This window comes from Mesitornis unicolor, unplaced genomic scaffold (genome assembly GCF_000695765.1).
Source record: "Mesitornis unicolor isolate BGI_N332 unplaced genomic scaffold, ASM69576v1 scaffold38962, whole genome shotgun sequence".
Lineage (NCBI taxonomy): Eukaryota > Metazoa > Chordata > Aves > Mesitornithiformes > Mesitornithidae > Mesitornis > Mesitornis unicolor.
The window spans coordinates 15,188-29,725 of record NW_010167811.1 but is presented as its reverse complement, the minus strand read 5'-3'; the positions used below and the strand labels follow the sequence as shown (position 1 = coordinate 29,725).

Below are 14,538 nucleotides of genomic sequence, written 5' to 3'. Positions count from 1 at the left end.
TCATTATATATATATATATATATATAATATTTTCCCATTGAATGAACCAGGTGGCTTTAGGTAGGAAGTGTGCTTTGATAAAGAAAAACATTTGTGTTTTCAGAACATCTGTAGTAGTTTTATTTAAATAAAAGTAAAAAAACCCACTCTTTAAATAGTTTCCAGTATGTTTTCCAGCAAACTTGAATTCTGGATTATATCTAAGTGAAGCTTGGTTCTAAGTAATTAATCACTTTCTAATACAACAAACATTGTTATTAAAAATGATGTATTTAATGTTTATGGACTATCTGTAGTTACCAAAAAACTGATTCTGATTCTTTGGTATAATTATGAAAATAGTTCATAAATTAGATTTCCTTTTTGCTAATTTAAACTATGGTATAAGTAAAATTTTTAATTTTTTTTTTCTGAAGGGGACAATACACCTGTTCCGCAAATCACAGAGATCATTGGTTGGAAAGTTAACACATGAATTTAGGCTGGTTGCAGCAGATAGGAGGGTAAGTATTTCTTTTTGAAAATGAATAATAATAAAAAAGACATTAGCTGTGATAAGCCACAATACATTATTAACTTGAGTATATTTTTGAGAATTTTTCTTTGAGATTTTTCTAGCTACGCTTACAAAAAATCCAGCTGTGAAGCTGGATTCCTTCCTGTGCATTGTCTGTGTCAGTCTTCTCCTGAATTGTACCTGTGCTTAATGCATTCAGTAGAACTTTAAACAGAAGATACACAGAGGTTTTTGGGACCACTAACATGAAATTGCATAAGTCTGTCTTCAGAAGTCAGATGGTGTGTGCTGTTACAATATTTGTATTTTATTCAGGGGTGATTTTTTTAGACCATTTTAAGCATGATGCACAAGCACTGTTTATAAACGAGCTTTGAGACAATTGTAAAGTTAAAAATAGAACATGGGCTTGTTGTTTTGAAATGAGATGTAAATTTTTGGGAGCGAGGAAAAGCCAGCTCTGCTTGCATGATGAAGTTCTGCAATATTGTTTTTTAAAATTAGATATATTTTTGTTTTGTATATTTTGGAAGATTTAAAATTCATATATATTCTCATCAACAGTCCTGGAAGATCTTGCTGTTTGGTGCTATAAATTTAATATGTATTGGCTTCCTGCTAATGTGGTGCAGCTCTACAAACAGCATAGGTAGGTGGCTCTCTTGTACTGAAACTGCAACCAAGTACTACGTTTCTTAGCTTGTGAAGTTCCAGCATACTAAAAAAGCGGAGTTCAGCACGTAATGGAGTTAGGTGGCAGCAAAGCCAGGGTTGGAAAGCGCTTTAACTGCAGTCAGGTTAGAGGCATTTCTTGCAGACAAGTGTGGATTAGTGAGAGTCCTTCAAAGTTCGCTAGGTTTTCCAAACCTGCTGGTCATTTTTGTCTTGCCATACCCTCTTTATCATTCAAATTGCAAAAAATTAAACTTTTAAGCTAGTGTTCAAACCTGTTCCTTGTATAAATAGTACCAGTGACATACAGAGACTCTCACTTGCAGTTGAATGAAGATGTTTGTAGTGTGGGACAAGGCTTCTCTGATTCCAGGAATGTTTTTCAATATTCTGTGTAGCTTCTACTTTTTTACAGAGGCTCTAAGATGCTTCCCATCATGTATACAGATAGTGGAATGCCTTACGTTTTTAATTTGTGAAACAGGTTTTCTTGCAGTGTCAAGATGGGTCAGAGAGGCAGAACAAATAAAAAATCCTGTTGTACCTGCTTTTCACTGCAACAATGCCCATAAGAAATCTCTTGCTTTGGTGGATGGTGTGTTACTGGAAGATCTCCTGACTTTTCTGTATTTAAATTCTTAGTCACAAGGCTAATACCTTTTGTATCTGGGCATTATTGCATGCTTTGTTAGAATTAGGATTGCCATAATCAACCTGTTTATGAAGTTAAATATATTGGTGTATTTAGGACATTAATATTGTGTACACATACAAAAGAGAGACTTGCTCTACCAACAGAGCCAATTTATGTTGATAAAAGATGAAAAACAACTGCACGAGAGTGACTTAGAAAAATGCAAGTGATTTCTGCATTGAAAAATTATATTAAGTTTTAATATTTCCTCTTTTTTTTTTAAACAGCTTTAACTGCTTACACTTATTTGACAATCTTTGACCTTTTCAGGTGAGGTTTTTCAGCTTTAGTCTTACTGTTCATTTGTGCCTGTCTTTATATATTCTATACATATAAAATGTATTTGCAGATACAAACACATGTTATTTTGAATCATCAGGATAGAAACACTGGTTTACATACAGCTTAAATGAGTATAAAATTGTACATCACAATAAATAGATTATGAGAAAAACCATAGCTGTATGGAGAATGACTAGTGACAGATCAGTCACAGATTTCTCTGTCCAGATGCGTAACAACGTAAAACAGAATTTAGGATCAAACCAGTGCCTGGTGGTTCACTGGGAACATTCCCTAATGCCAGTTATTGGTTCTGAGGTATCCTGCAGTTTTAGCATTGGGGAACAAGGCGTATGTAATCCTATTTTTGTTCCAAAATATTTCAAGAGCTAGATCCCACACACTCTTCCTATAACATCATTATGTATTTTTAGTATTTTTCCTGTTTTCTAACAAAATGATATTAAAATTACTTTTAATTATGGAAGTTCTGAACACTGTGTTCTAACACCTATGGCTGTTGGTGAATGGCCAGTTAGATTAGAGCTTGTGTAGATGAAAGCAGCCAAAAGAGTTAATTTGTTTTGGCCGTATATGTAGATAAATTACACTGTGGTAAAGTAAGGCAATACTTGGCATAGCCTGAGACTTACTCTGGAGTGCTAAATCTAATTCATGGTATATCTCTAAAATAACTTAATGAAGAGTTTTCTTCACTTTTCCACTGGGTTACAAAAGAAGTGACACAAATGTGTCAGTCCTGTCATTCTTGCTTATCATGTTGCTCCTCATTTAAATGGTGTTTTTCAGGCTACAGTATTTCTAGGCGAGTTCATAAAGCATGTGTAAGAAGAGCATTTACTGGGTGTCTAGTTTCATGTTTCCATAGGCTTTTGCTTTGTACGTGTCATTACTATGTGTGATACCAGACAGTATTAAAACGATTTTCTCAGACCACCTTTGCTTGTTAGTCAGAATCTGGGTGCCTTGTGTCATGTACTGCAGGTCCCTGCCAGAAAAATTCATGGAGCGCATGCAGATTAAACACTGTCTGTGCTCTTTTGTGTTAGGGCCTTGGTGTAAAATCGCATTGCATTGGAGTTATGGTAAACTTTATTTAGGCTGAATGATACTCTGTTAAAGAAGGTTGGTGATAGCCTTTGTGAGCACAGCATGCCTTAAGTACAGCATTAGACTGTCTCCTGGTGTGAGGAATTACTCTGGCTACCATTGCACTGAAATTATTTGCTACCCTTTTTATAGGAACAGGTGAGACATCATTGTGGAGTTTCAGTTTTATTCCCCTGCACAACCTTTTCTGGATTCACTGAAACCTTCCTTGTGACAGTGATGGGGGTGTTGAGTTCATGTAAGATGTGGTTATATTCATTTGTTCAGTTCTGATGGCTGAAGCGTATATTTGTAAATTATCCAATTTGTAAAGGCTGCAGTTATTTTCTTCCCCTTTTTTCAGTTTGGTCACATGTCTAATAAGCTACTGGGTAATGATGAAGAAACCTACCCCAGTCTATTCATTTGGGTAAGTACTAGTAACAAGATCTAGTGTTTGGTAATACAGCAAGTGTTATGTTGCTGAATGTCATTGCCCAACATCCCCCAACATGCATGACTAATGATCTGTGTGTGTATAGAAGAGCCTAAAAATAAGGAGACCAAATACTGATGATGTAAAGAACAGTTATAGAATAGGGATGAGACAGGAAAAATAATTAAGTAGTGCTTAATTTTAAGTTGTTTATGATAAGTGGAGTGTTGGCCTAAAAGAAATTAAAAATAATACGTGTTCCATCCAGTTTCTTCCCATCTATCTGCTCTTGAAAGAATTAAAAGTAGTAGGTCTATCCTGCTGGTTCCTGTGCAGACCAGAGTGCATTTGATGCATTGTTCAATGCAGTGTTTCTAAACTTAATTCTCAAATTTCAGGTTTGAAAGGTTTGAAGTTCTAGCCGTATTTGCATCTACAGTTCTGGCACAGCTTGGTGCTCTTTTTATACTGAAAGAAAGGTAGGGATATGTACCATTTTCTTGAATTTTTTGTTACATATGAAGATATTCCACATTGAGCAAAGGTCTATGTATTCTACAAATGCTAGAGAAAACTTCAGATTTTTTAAAAATATTGCTAAACTTTACTGCTCACTTATACCAATTACGCTACGTATAGGCTTTAGATGAAATGATAGGAATTGATAAATATAATCTAACAGCTTTCAAGGAAAAACTCGATGTTCTTAAGAGTCATATTTTCCAAGAAGTTAGGAATTTCATTTAATACATTTCTCTATGCATCTTTAAAGTTCATTAATAAATAATTTGTTTTTTTTTACTTCAGTTACTTCATGAAGTAAAGCAACTTTATAATACATTAAGGATCTGAATGTTTAAACTATCAACTTCATCAGTCCCTCAAAATTTGAAGTATTAATTTGACACACTATCTGTGCTTGGAAGCATTTGTATTTCAGGAGGTTTGCCTAAAAATATATTTTAGTCTTTAAAAATGAAAAGGCTTTTGTTAACACCTGGAATTTAAAACTGGGACAGTGTTCCTTCCATTTTTCTATTCAAGGGCTCTATTTTCTTTACAAACAGCTATGTTAACAGCTTCACAGTTTTATACTATAGGTTGATCTGTCAAAGCCTCCACTTTTTTGAACATCAATTTTAGGAAATTCCTAAAACTTATCACGGGTTTTTTCTGTCACAGTTGAAGCTCATTTCTTATTTTACTGGTGGATAAAGGAAGATTTGTATCTCCACCCACAGTATCCAGCATTTTCTTTATTTGGCATTGGTTAGTAAGAAGCTTTAAGTCAGGAATTTCAGACTTAAGTTGTTGTGATTACCAACATCGGTGCTGGCAGTTAACAGTTTGGCACATTCATTTACAAGCATCTTTTTATTGTGTAGACAGGATTAATGGTAACTAGCACCTATGTGACACAGTTTGGAAAAAGTTGGGAATCTATATTACACCCTGCTTCTTTTCAGTGTTAAATGCTTTCGTCACTTATAAAAATTGCTGTGCTTATTTAAGCAATTTTTTTGCAGTAATTTATCTGTCTTTTTTTGTTGTTATCAATGGCAGATAATTCTTCAGAACTGAAAAAATAAGCTTCAAGTATCAAGGTTTTAGTGTATGAATGTAACTCCAATTTTCAATTATTTTTGTAGTGCAGAACGGTTTCTGGAACAACCTGAGATACACACGTAAGAAATTATTTTGATATGTAAAATGGTAGTTTTTTCAGTGTCCCTTTGTGTTTCTAATTCTTAATCTAGCATGTGTTAATTATGCAAGTACATTCAGCACCACATTGGCTTTGGTACCTTGGCATTTGTTGCAAACTATGTTGCAAGCTATATCGCAAGCGGTTTTGTCAAGGTACAATTGAAATGTAACAGAGGTGCTCTCTTCAATAATGACTTGACCATATGTAAGTCATTAAACAATGACTTAACCTACATATATTGTTGGTTTTGCTAGTTTAGTTTATCTCATTTCTTATGGAGGCCTCTTAGGAGGCCTGGTGTGTGTCAGGGGGAGAATGCTGTGATCGTTATGGAACTGAAGGTGTTGCAAAGATGATGACTATAAAGAGCACGAGGAAAGGAAAAGAAGGTGTTGAGGGGCAAACGACTGGGACATGGGATGTGTGATGAGGTTGTAGTTCTCCTAGGAAAGGGTAGGGGCCTAGGGCATCATTCCATAGGAAACGTAAGCTTTTTTATATCTTCAAAGGACAAACATACTTGTGTATGCATATATGCAATTAGTTAAGAACTGTTACTCAACATTATGAACATTATGTATGGCCTAATGCAATAACACTAATGTATGAAGTTCAACGATCTCATATAACGGTTGAAATTATAATACACTGCCATTTATTTAGTGTTACACTCTTGTTTTCAATCTCAGTGAACGATACCAAGCCAAATACTTTGATATTAATACTAGTAATTACAGCTTGATTTCATGTTTTGTGGGGATGTGAAATTAAGATGCCTTTTTTTTTTCTTTCCTCCCTAGGGGACGACTGCTGGTTGGTACTTTCGTGGCTCTCTTTTTCAACTTATTTACAATGCTTTCCATTAGGAATAAGCCTTTTGCTTATGTCTCTGAAGGTATGTGATAAATTAATCTATAACAAGAATTAGGAAAAGATTTTAATATTCCTATTTTTATCAAGGTATAACTTGTCTCATAACTTTCTTAGGTAGCAGGCAAAACTTACTGTTGCCTCCATTAATATAACTTCATGCAGTTTAGAATTACAATCTGAATTTCAGCTCTAGTTTGCTTATAAAGCTCTCTGAGTAGTACATAGTCATTAATGCGGTAAACTGAGTATCATTTTAATACTGAAGTATTCTTTATTTTCAATCTTTTGGATTCAATCAGTGAAGGTAATCTGAGAGATACCAGAACTCTGAAGACATATTATGGATATATTAATAGAATAAAAATAAATTAATAAAATGGTTCTTCTTAATAGCTCTTTTACCTGGGACTTTTTCACTGTGAAGCAGGCTTCCAATCGGTAGTAAGTGTTGGGAGACCGTTGAGCACTGTGAAAAATAGTAAATTGTGAGAAGCCATCTATTTTTCATGGTTTTCTATGTATTTTGCCAGAAATAGTGTTTTATTTCAGTGAATATAGTTTTGCTTAAATTATAGTTTATAGTTAGATATTATACTTCATATTATATAAAAGATAATTATGATGGTTATAACCTGCAATTATATTTGTATTTAAGCAGTTCAGATTACTATGAGAGAGGCATTTTACTTACTGCCTGGAAAAGTCAGACTTTGTTGTTTGTTTTTTATTTCAAGTGACAGTCAATCTGTTGCGATGCATTTATTCATACTGTATTGGGTTCTTCCCTTAAAATAAAACTTTAAGTGTACTTTAAAAGTGATTCCTTTACTTATAGTAATTTTTTAACCTTCTTTCTTTTACAGCTGCCAGCACAAGTTGGCTTCAGGAGCATGTTGCAGATCTTAGTAGAAGGTAAAGGTTTATAATGTTTTTGAAAATTCTTAGCTTCTGGAAGGTAGTCTGGTGTTACTGTGTGTAATAACGATTTGGACAGGTATTAAGGCATAAACTGTTGTGTATTAGAGCTTTTAGAAGAGCTTTACCTACTGTAGGTCTAGTGTATGAACTCTGGAGCAAACATTGTCTCTCACATTTCCCAGATGCATCAATCTTTCTGCATAACTTTCCCCTTTGAACGTGTTCAGTACATTGTATGTAGTTCTCTTTGGGTGAGGTGAGGTAAACTAGCTTTGTCCTGCACAGACCTGAACTGCATTTCTCAACAGTCACTGACTGAGCGACACACTTTGTAATAATTTCTGTTTATTTACAGTCTGGGGTGGGCAAGTGACTAGGATGGATGCAGTTTAAATGAGATATATGAAGCAGGTTACTCACTGAAGCATAGCTATGGAAACTCCTCACTTGTCCAGCAGGAAACTGGAAAGTCTGTGTCTTCCAGAGACTGAAGCAGTGTTGCTCATTCATCTTGTCTGTTAACTCTCTTGCATGTATTGGAAATCCAAATGTGAGATAACATTGTTTGCAAATAATTTTGTCAGATGTCAGAAATGTTTGTTTTGAGCCATGCATGTCCTTCCAAGCACTCATGCTGCCAGCATCAAAATAAGAAAGTTAAACCATATTGTATAACGCGTTAAGTATGCTGCAAAGCCCATCTGTTTCTGCGTGTTGTAATTTTTGTATACAGTTGAGGCAAGCGGAGAACGTTGGTGTGTTAAACAGAACAGTTGATTTTACACGAGTTTAAGGCATTACATCATCAGACCCAAATTCTACAAAACAGCCTTAGAAGACTAACGATAGGGTTGCCCAAACACCTGGAATTTCAGTTTTGGAAAAAACCCCAAAGCATGGATAGTAATCACAGACATGAACAGAGGAAGGACACAGATGGATAACTTGAAGGGCTCCCAGATCAAGTGTCTAAAATTTCTACTGGGTTTTGAGAGAACCTGCAGACAATTATGCCAACAATTAAAAAAAAAATAAAATTGCTTGGTATGTATACAGCCATTTCAAATGTGTTCTGTGAAGCAGTGCTGATTACAAAATATCTGCACTTTTATATAAATATGTTGATTAAAATTTTTACAGGAGCAGACCAGCTCATGATGTCTAAACATAGGTTGGTTCCAAACAGAGCAACAAAACATTTTGTGTTGTCTTTTCCTTCAGATTTTCCAGTATGTGACATGCACTTAAATTCACTGAGATGTACAGAAACCCTTTTCTCTCTTCATGCTCCCACTGACAGGAGATAACTATAAATAAGTAACTTTTCCCAATGTTCCCTCATGGGTTTTTTGGTCTCCTCTTGTTCAGCTAGCTGGCCTTCTCCCTCTTTTCACACTCTGTTAGCTTTGGCTTTAGAACACTTTTGCACACCATGATGGCCGATGGAGTGAAGAGCAGTGATATGCAAACCCTGCTCCCAAGACTTACATATATGTAATAGCAGTATCTGAATCTGTAAGGTACTTCTGTTGTGTGCAGCTGACACAGCTAGCTATGTTAGCAGAAAAAAGAAAGTAGCACAAGATTTGTATTTTAAAAATACGTGTAGAAAAACTGTATAAAGATTAGTATAGTGTAATATTTTGTGGATGGGAAGATAGACTTATAGCAAATTTAAGATGCAAGATATGAAAGAGAAAGTGATGTGGATATAAACTTGATTATTCTTTTCTGACATCGGACTGTTACAAAACTTTGAGCAGAATTAGAAGGGCCTTTACTGTCCTTGAAGACATCATTTGCAAGATGTATTTGAAGTCAAATGCTGAAACAGTGGGTGTAACTCTTGGTTTTGAAGTAATGATGGACAGCTGGCTGAGAACTGCTTTTTCTGTTTTGTTGCAGTATTTGTGGAATCATCCCAGGATTGAGTAGCATCTTTCTGCCACGAATGAACCCCTTTGTCTTGATTGATATTGCTGGAGCCCTAGCTCTTTGCATTACATATATGCTCATTGAAATCAAGTATGTACAGTTGTTGTTTAAAACAAACAAACAAACCACAAGCTCTTTTTGTATTCAGTCCATGGGAAATTGCATTTTTTTATATGAAAGGAATGTTCTCATAAAAAACTGTTTTTTCTATAAATAGGAGTTGCAACTCTGTTAATATATTAGGTTTCTTTTCCAAAGATGTGTAATTCAGATGAGATTAGTATGTGTCATATTCTGTCAGTATATATAATTTAAAAGAATATAAAAAAATCTATTCCTTTCAAAAACAGAAATACCAATTTTTCTTTAAAATTGCTTTCTCTCTAGCAATTATTTTGCTGTAGACACAGCCTCTGCTATAGCAATTGCTTTGATGACATTTGGTACCATGTATCCTATGAGTGTCTACAGTGGAAAAGTACTACTCCAGGTAAGGCAATGTCATAAAACAAGGTTTTTTTGTGGTTTCAGTTTTGTTAAATGTCCTTATTTAAAAAACAAACAAACAAAAACAAACAAAAAAACCCCATAAAATCTGTTTTAAGCATTTGAATAGGAAGTTTTTCAAGGGCAGTAGAAATGTGCATCATGAAGTCATCAGAATTTCTTGTTTAATGCCATTGGTATCTTGTGTAGGCAGACCAGACTTAAAGACTCTCTTACTTAAACGGGGCAAATTAATCTTTATTGTAACTTTTTTTTTCCCCCCTCTTCTTTTTCTTAAAGACAACCCCACCTCATGTGATAGGCCAGTTAGATAAACTTCTTAGAGAGGTAAGTTGGTGTATAATACATGACACAATGTGCACAGCTAATGTTAAATAAGCATTCAGGAATATGAAGAGATTTTGTGAGTACTCCAAGAAGATTGCTAAAGAATTGTTTTTTTAAATAGTATCTTTTTAACTGCATGTAGAAGATACAGATCTTGCTATCTAAGATGAATAGTGTCTTTTCAGGTATCTGGAACAAATCTGTTGAAGGTAGTGCAGGCTGTTCTCATTAACTGAATTTGAGCTACTGTTGAAGAGGTTTACAAATGTGAGTGAGGGGAGGAAAAGGAGTACAGGCAGCTGTTGATTTACAGCATGTCAAATTCTGAAAATATTGCAATTTGACAGCAAGAGTTACTTGAAATTAATAACTTATCCACTTTTTTGATGGATTTGGATGTTTAAGGGTAGCAAAAGTACAGTAGATAAGTGTTAGTGGCATCATTAACAGACATTGTCCATTCTGTGTATGGAAGCTTTTATTTCACTAATGAAAATGCTGTATTATTAAGCCATATGTAAAAGTTAATTTCTAAAAGGATTTGCAATATTATTTCTAATTTATTTTCTTATTTCTGGATGTTTGTGTACAATTAGGTTTCAACTTTGGATGGTGTCTTGGAAGTTCGAAATGAGCATTTCTGGACATTAGGTTTTGGCACTTTGGTAAGTTATGTCTTTATTGTCTTTTTAGCCTTTAAAAAGAGTTGTCAGTTACAACTTTTCTTTATTTAAATAAAGATATTTCTTCTGAAATCTTAAAAATTAAAAGAATTTATGGAGTCAGTATTCAGTTCTTGTGATTTATTGCAAAGCTTCCTTTAAGCTTTTTTTAAGCTTTTTTATTGGTTAGTATTACTTACGTATATTGCAGCTCTGGATTAAAGCATGTGTTCTGTAACTGTAGGATTTCTTTTGTATTTTGACAGTGAAGAAAACACCCAACAACAGTAAAGAAACCTTTAAAATTATATTTTAGCGTAAATTGTCTCAGATGGGTGAAAAAGAAAGCTAAATGTTCAGGTACCAAAGGTCTACAGTAGAATAGTGTTTTCAGCACTTCTGGACGAGAGGGTGGGAAAAAACCAACTACAGTTAGGTACTGATATTCTGTAGGCTGAAAGAAATGAAGGGGTTTTTTGTGGTACAGAATGATCACACAAAACTCAGTTATTCCTAAATTGATATAGGTATGTTGAGACATCTGAAATATTAAAGACTTCTAGACTTTTTTTTGACTTCTGAATTCCTCCAATATGCTACCCTTCTTAAAAAAAAGAAAGAGGCAGTAACTCTGACTCGCTGATGTGAAAACAGCTTTCAGTTTACTATTCTGCCACCCAAAAAACTGGATCACAGCATTGTTGGATTGATGACAGATATTTACAAAACCTTTGCTTGCATATTTACCTATTGGCGTCTTCCAAATTGTAGTAGCAACTTCCTGAGACCTGCATATGTTTTCAGCTGCACCATCAGATGTAAAAATGGCTTCTGTAGCACAAGCTGTGAACCATGTTCTTTATTAAATATGAACTGAAAAGGCAGTGAGGGATCTGGTTTGTGTCCTGTTCACTTCTGCAGCAGTAGCTCAAAGTAAATGAGATAGTGTTACTGGGAGGAAAGCCGGGGCAGTCTGTAGTCCAGGGGAAACTCAGTCTGCATTCCACAAAGGACATCGCCTCTGTTCTTGTTAATGGTCCGAGTTTCAGCATGGGTGCCATGTATGTTGTTCTCTTGTCTGCTCCAGCAGCATGGTGTTGGCACTATTTTTCTATTTTGGCATATGGAGTTTGCACTTTTGGACTGCTTTTTCCCGGCTGTTGCCTTTCCTTTTCTGCCATCACATTTTGTATTTTGTAGTTAGGCTTTAAGACTCAGTTTTCATGAATGATGGTCTTGATATGTTCATAAGAGATTGCTGTGTTAGGAAACATCAAAATGTATCCTAATCATGGAATTATTTATTAAGTTTCTCAATTTAGTCTGTAGTTTCCGCTGCGAAAGGTCTTTGTGTAATTCTCTGTGGGATAACTTACCTCTTCTTGAACACATGTGGAGAATCTTTACTGAAGTAACAGTTAACAGCCAACTTATTTTTGTCACTTTTTAGGCTGGATCAGTACATGTCCGAATTCGGAGAGATGCAAATGAACAAATGGTACTTGCCCACGTCACTAACAGATTATACACATTGGTCTCTACCTTGACTGTTCAGATTTTCAAAGATGACTGGATCAGACCTACCTTATCATCTGTGCCTATTGCAAACAACATTCTGAATCTTCCGGATCATCATGTTATTCCGATGCCGTCTTTGAAAGCTGCTGATAATTTGAACCCTGTTACATCCACTCCAGCTAAGCCCAGCAGCCCACCGCCAGAATTTTCTTTTAATACACCAGGCAAAAATGTGAGTCCAGTCATCCTTTTAAACACTCAAACAAGGCCCTATGGATTGGGCTTTAATCATGGATCCACAGCCTACAGCAGTGTACTCAATCAAGGATTTGGAATACCAGGAATGGGAGCAACTCAAGGATTCAGAACTGGTTTTACAAATGTCCCAAGCAGATATGGAACAAATGCTCGTGGGCAACCCCGACCATAATAAACACTGTTATTTATTGTACTTAAGGGTATTGACTTAATTCTTTTATTACCCAATTTTTATAAACATTTGGAATGTCAGATCATTCTAAATGGCTGGGAACAAGTGCATTGTTCATGTTCACGGAATGGTTACATTGCAATTTTTTTCTTTGCATCAGCAGTAGCCTGTGTAATACCACAAATGTTTTCCAGACTTATGATACTTTACAGGTAGTTTTTATAGAGTGTCTATTTCTATTCAGCTTTTTACTCTCTTTTCCCAAGAATGTATTGAGATATAGCACAACTCCTTAAGACAGTAAAATTGTCACCAGGTAGCATTTTTTTCTAATGAGAATTGCTTATTGAGTGCTGAATAGCTGAAAGAATAGGAAATTTCAGAAATACAAGTCCAAGTTTTGAGAGACGTTTTGATTGCTGTATTAAGCCATCTTTTGACAAAGTCACAATTAGGTTTTGGTTGCAAAAATCCATCAGTATTCATACTGTGGCCATTGTGAAGACAATCTGGCATTTCAGATTCTAATTAATTTTGTGAAACCATGTTTTTATATTTTTATTAATGCTTTTATAGAAATTCAGATGGTTCAGCAATCATTTTCTAGTTGTATTTCATATTCATCTCTGATATTTCTTCCTTTTTAGTTTAACTGCAAAATTATTTAGCAATATACTGGGAAATAAAATATTTCAAACTTAAGATTTTACAAGCACCTCTTTTTTACAGTTAACCCTATTTAATATACAGAGCAGATGGCTGTATTGTTTCTGAAGCCAGTATTTCATTTTTGACTATGGAAAGTATTCTCTGATTCGATTGTGACTTTGTATTTTTTCTCTTTGTATTTTTTTCTGTAGTGTCATGGGGAAAAAAATCTATTTATATTCCTGGATTTTATCCAGGGTACAGGTCAGTGATCACTGACAGTTCCTGAAGTCGTTGCTAGAGTGCTTAACCTTTGGGGTACACTCGGAACAAGACTGCCTAACTTGTCTCTGCTTTTGCATTTTTGTTCTACTGTGCATCTAGAAGGCCGTGTTTCTTCAGGGCCTTTCTTAGCGAGCTCTTCCCTCTGACTGCTGTCATGTTCTTCGCTGCTCTGATAACAGGGAAAGGTTTTTTAGAAATACTTCAGTTTTTTTCTGTTCTCCTGTGCAGTCTGTATCTTTTAATTCTCTAGCCAATACCTCCTCTGCACTTTTGTCTGCATCTCTTGGCTGTTCAGGAATGGGTCGCCCATTCCCACTGTTTCACTTGCAACTCCGGGTGCTAAATTATGACTTCCTTCCACCTTGTTAATTTGTGTACTAAGTCTCCATTTGTCCGAGGTGGTTATATGGAGCTGTAGTATCTCAGGGACTCCAAAGATATTAACGTTACCTGAAGATAATGGGTTCGATAGAGAGATCTTTCTCTTGTAGAACTGAGTTGAGAACAGCCTTCATTTGAATTTTCAAGGTCTGTGGCCCCTTCACACTGGCTGAGGATTTATTTTTCTGCATAAGGACATTGCTTTCCTCATTTTTTCCCTCCACTACCTGTGTTTCTTGCTCTGACGCATGAAGGAGGGCGTTGCTTTTGCAAACAAAGCAAGGTGACATTCTGCATGGTGGTGTCTTGCTGGGATGTTTTTGGCTGAGGGTAGTGTCCAGACTGCCATGGGTTACAGTCCGTGTAAGCTACAAGCAGGGAATCTGGTTCTGTGCTTCATTTTCAGCAAGAGTAACAGTTTTGTTGCTGTGTTACAAAATGTAATGACACAGGAAACTCGTGTTTAAAGATTACAACAAACCTGTAACGATTGGCTGCGTTACTCTGAGGTCAGTATTGACTCAGTAATCACTGTTGTTTCATTACTCTGTAGTTATGTGTAGTCTACTACACATGCCATTGCTGCACAAAAATTCACTGAAGTACAGAACGCTTGAGCAGATTCTCTGTACCTC

The 14,538-nt window shown here is 35.5% G+C and overlaps 1 protein-coding gene across 1 annotated transcript; it reads left to right on the top strand.

Moving 5' to 3' along the window:
* Positions 1 to 416: 416 nt before the first annotated feature.
* Positions 417 to 13,288, top strand: SLC30A6 (solute carrier family 30 (zinc transporter), member 6; the record flags this gene model as incomplete). The annotated part of the gene is made up of 13 exons (XM_010178828.1): positions 417 to 503; positions 1,082 to 1,166; positions 2,111 to 2,153; positions 3,640 to 3,705; positions 4,110 to 4,190; positions 5,361 to 5,396; positions 6,220 to 6,314; positions 7,156 to 7,204; positions 9,116 to 9,235; positions 9,533 to 9,635; positions 9,932 to 9,979; positions 10,576 to 10,644; positions 12,092 to 13,288. Coding segments are annotated over 13 exons (1,380 nt in total), but the record flags the coding sequence as incomplete, so codon positions are not given.
* Positions 13,289 to 14,538: the final 1,250 nt, after the last annotated feature.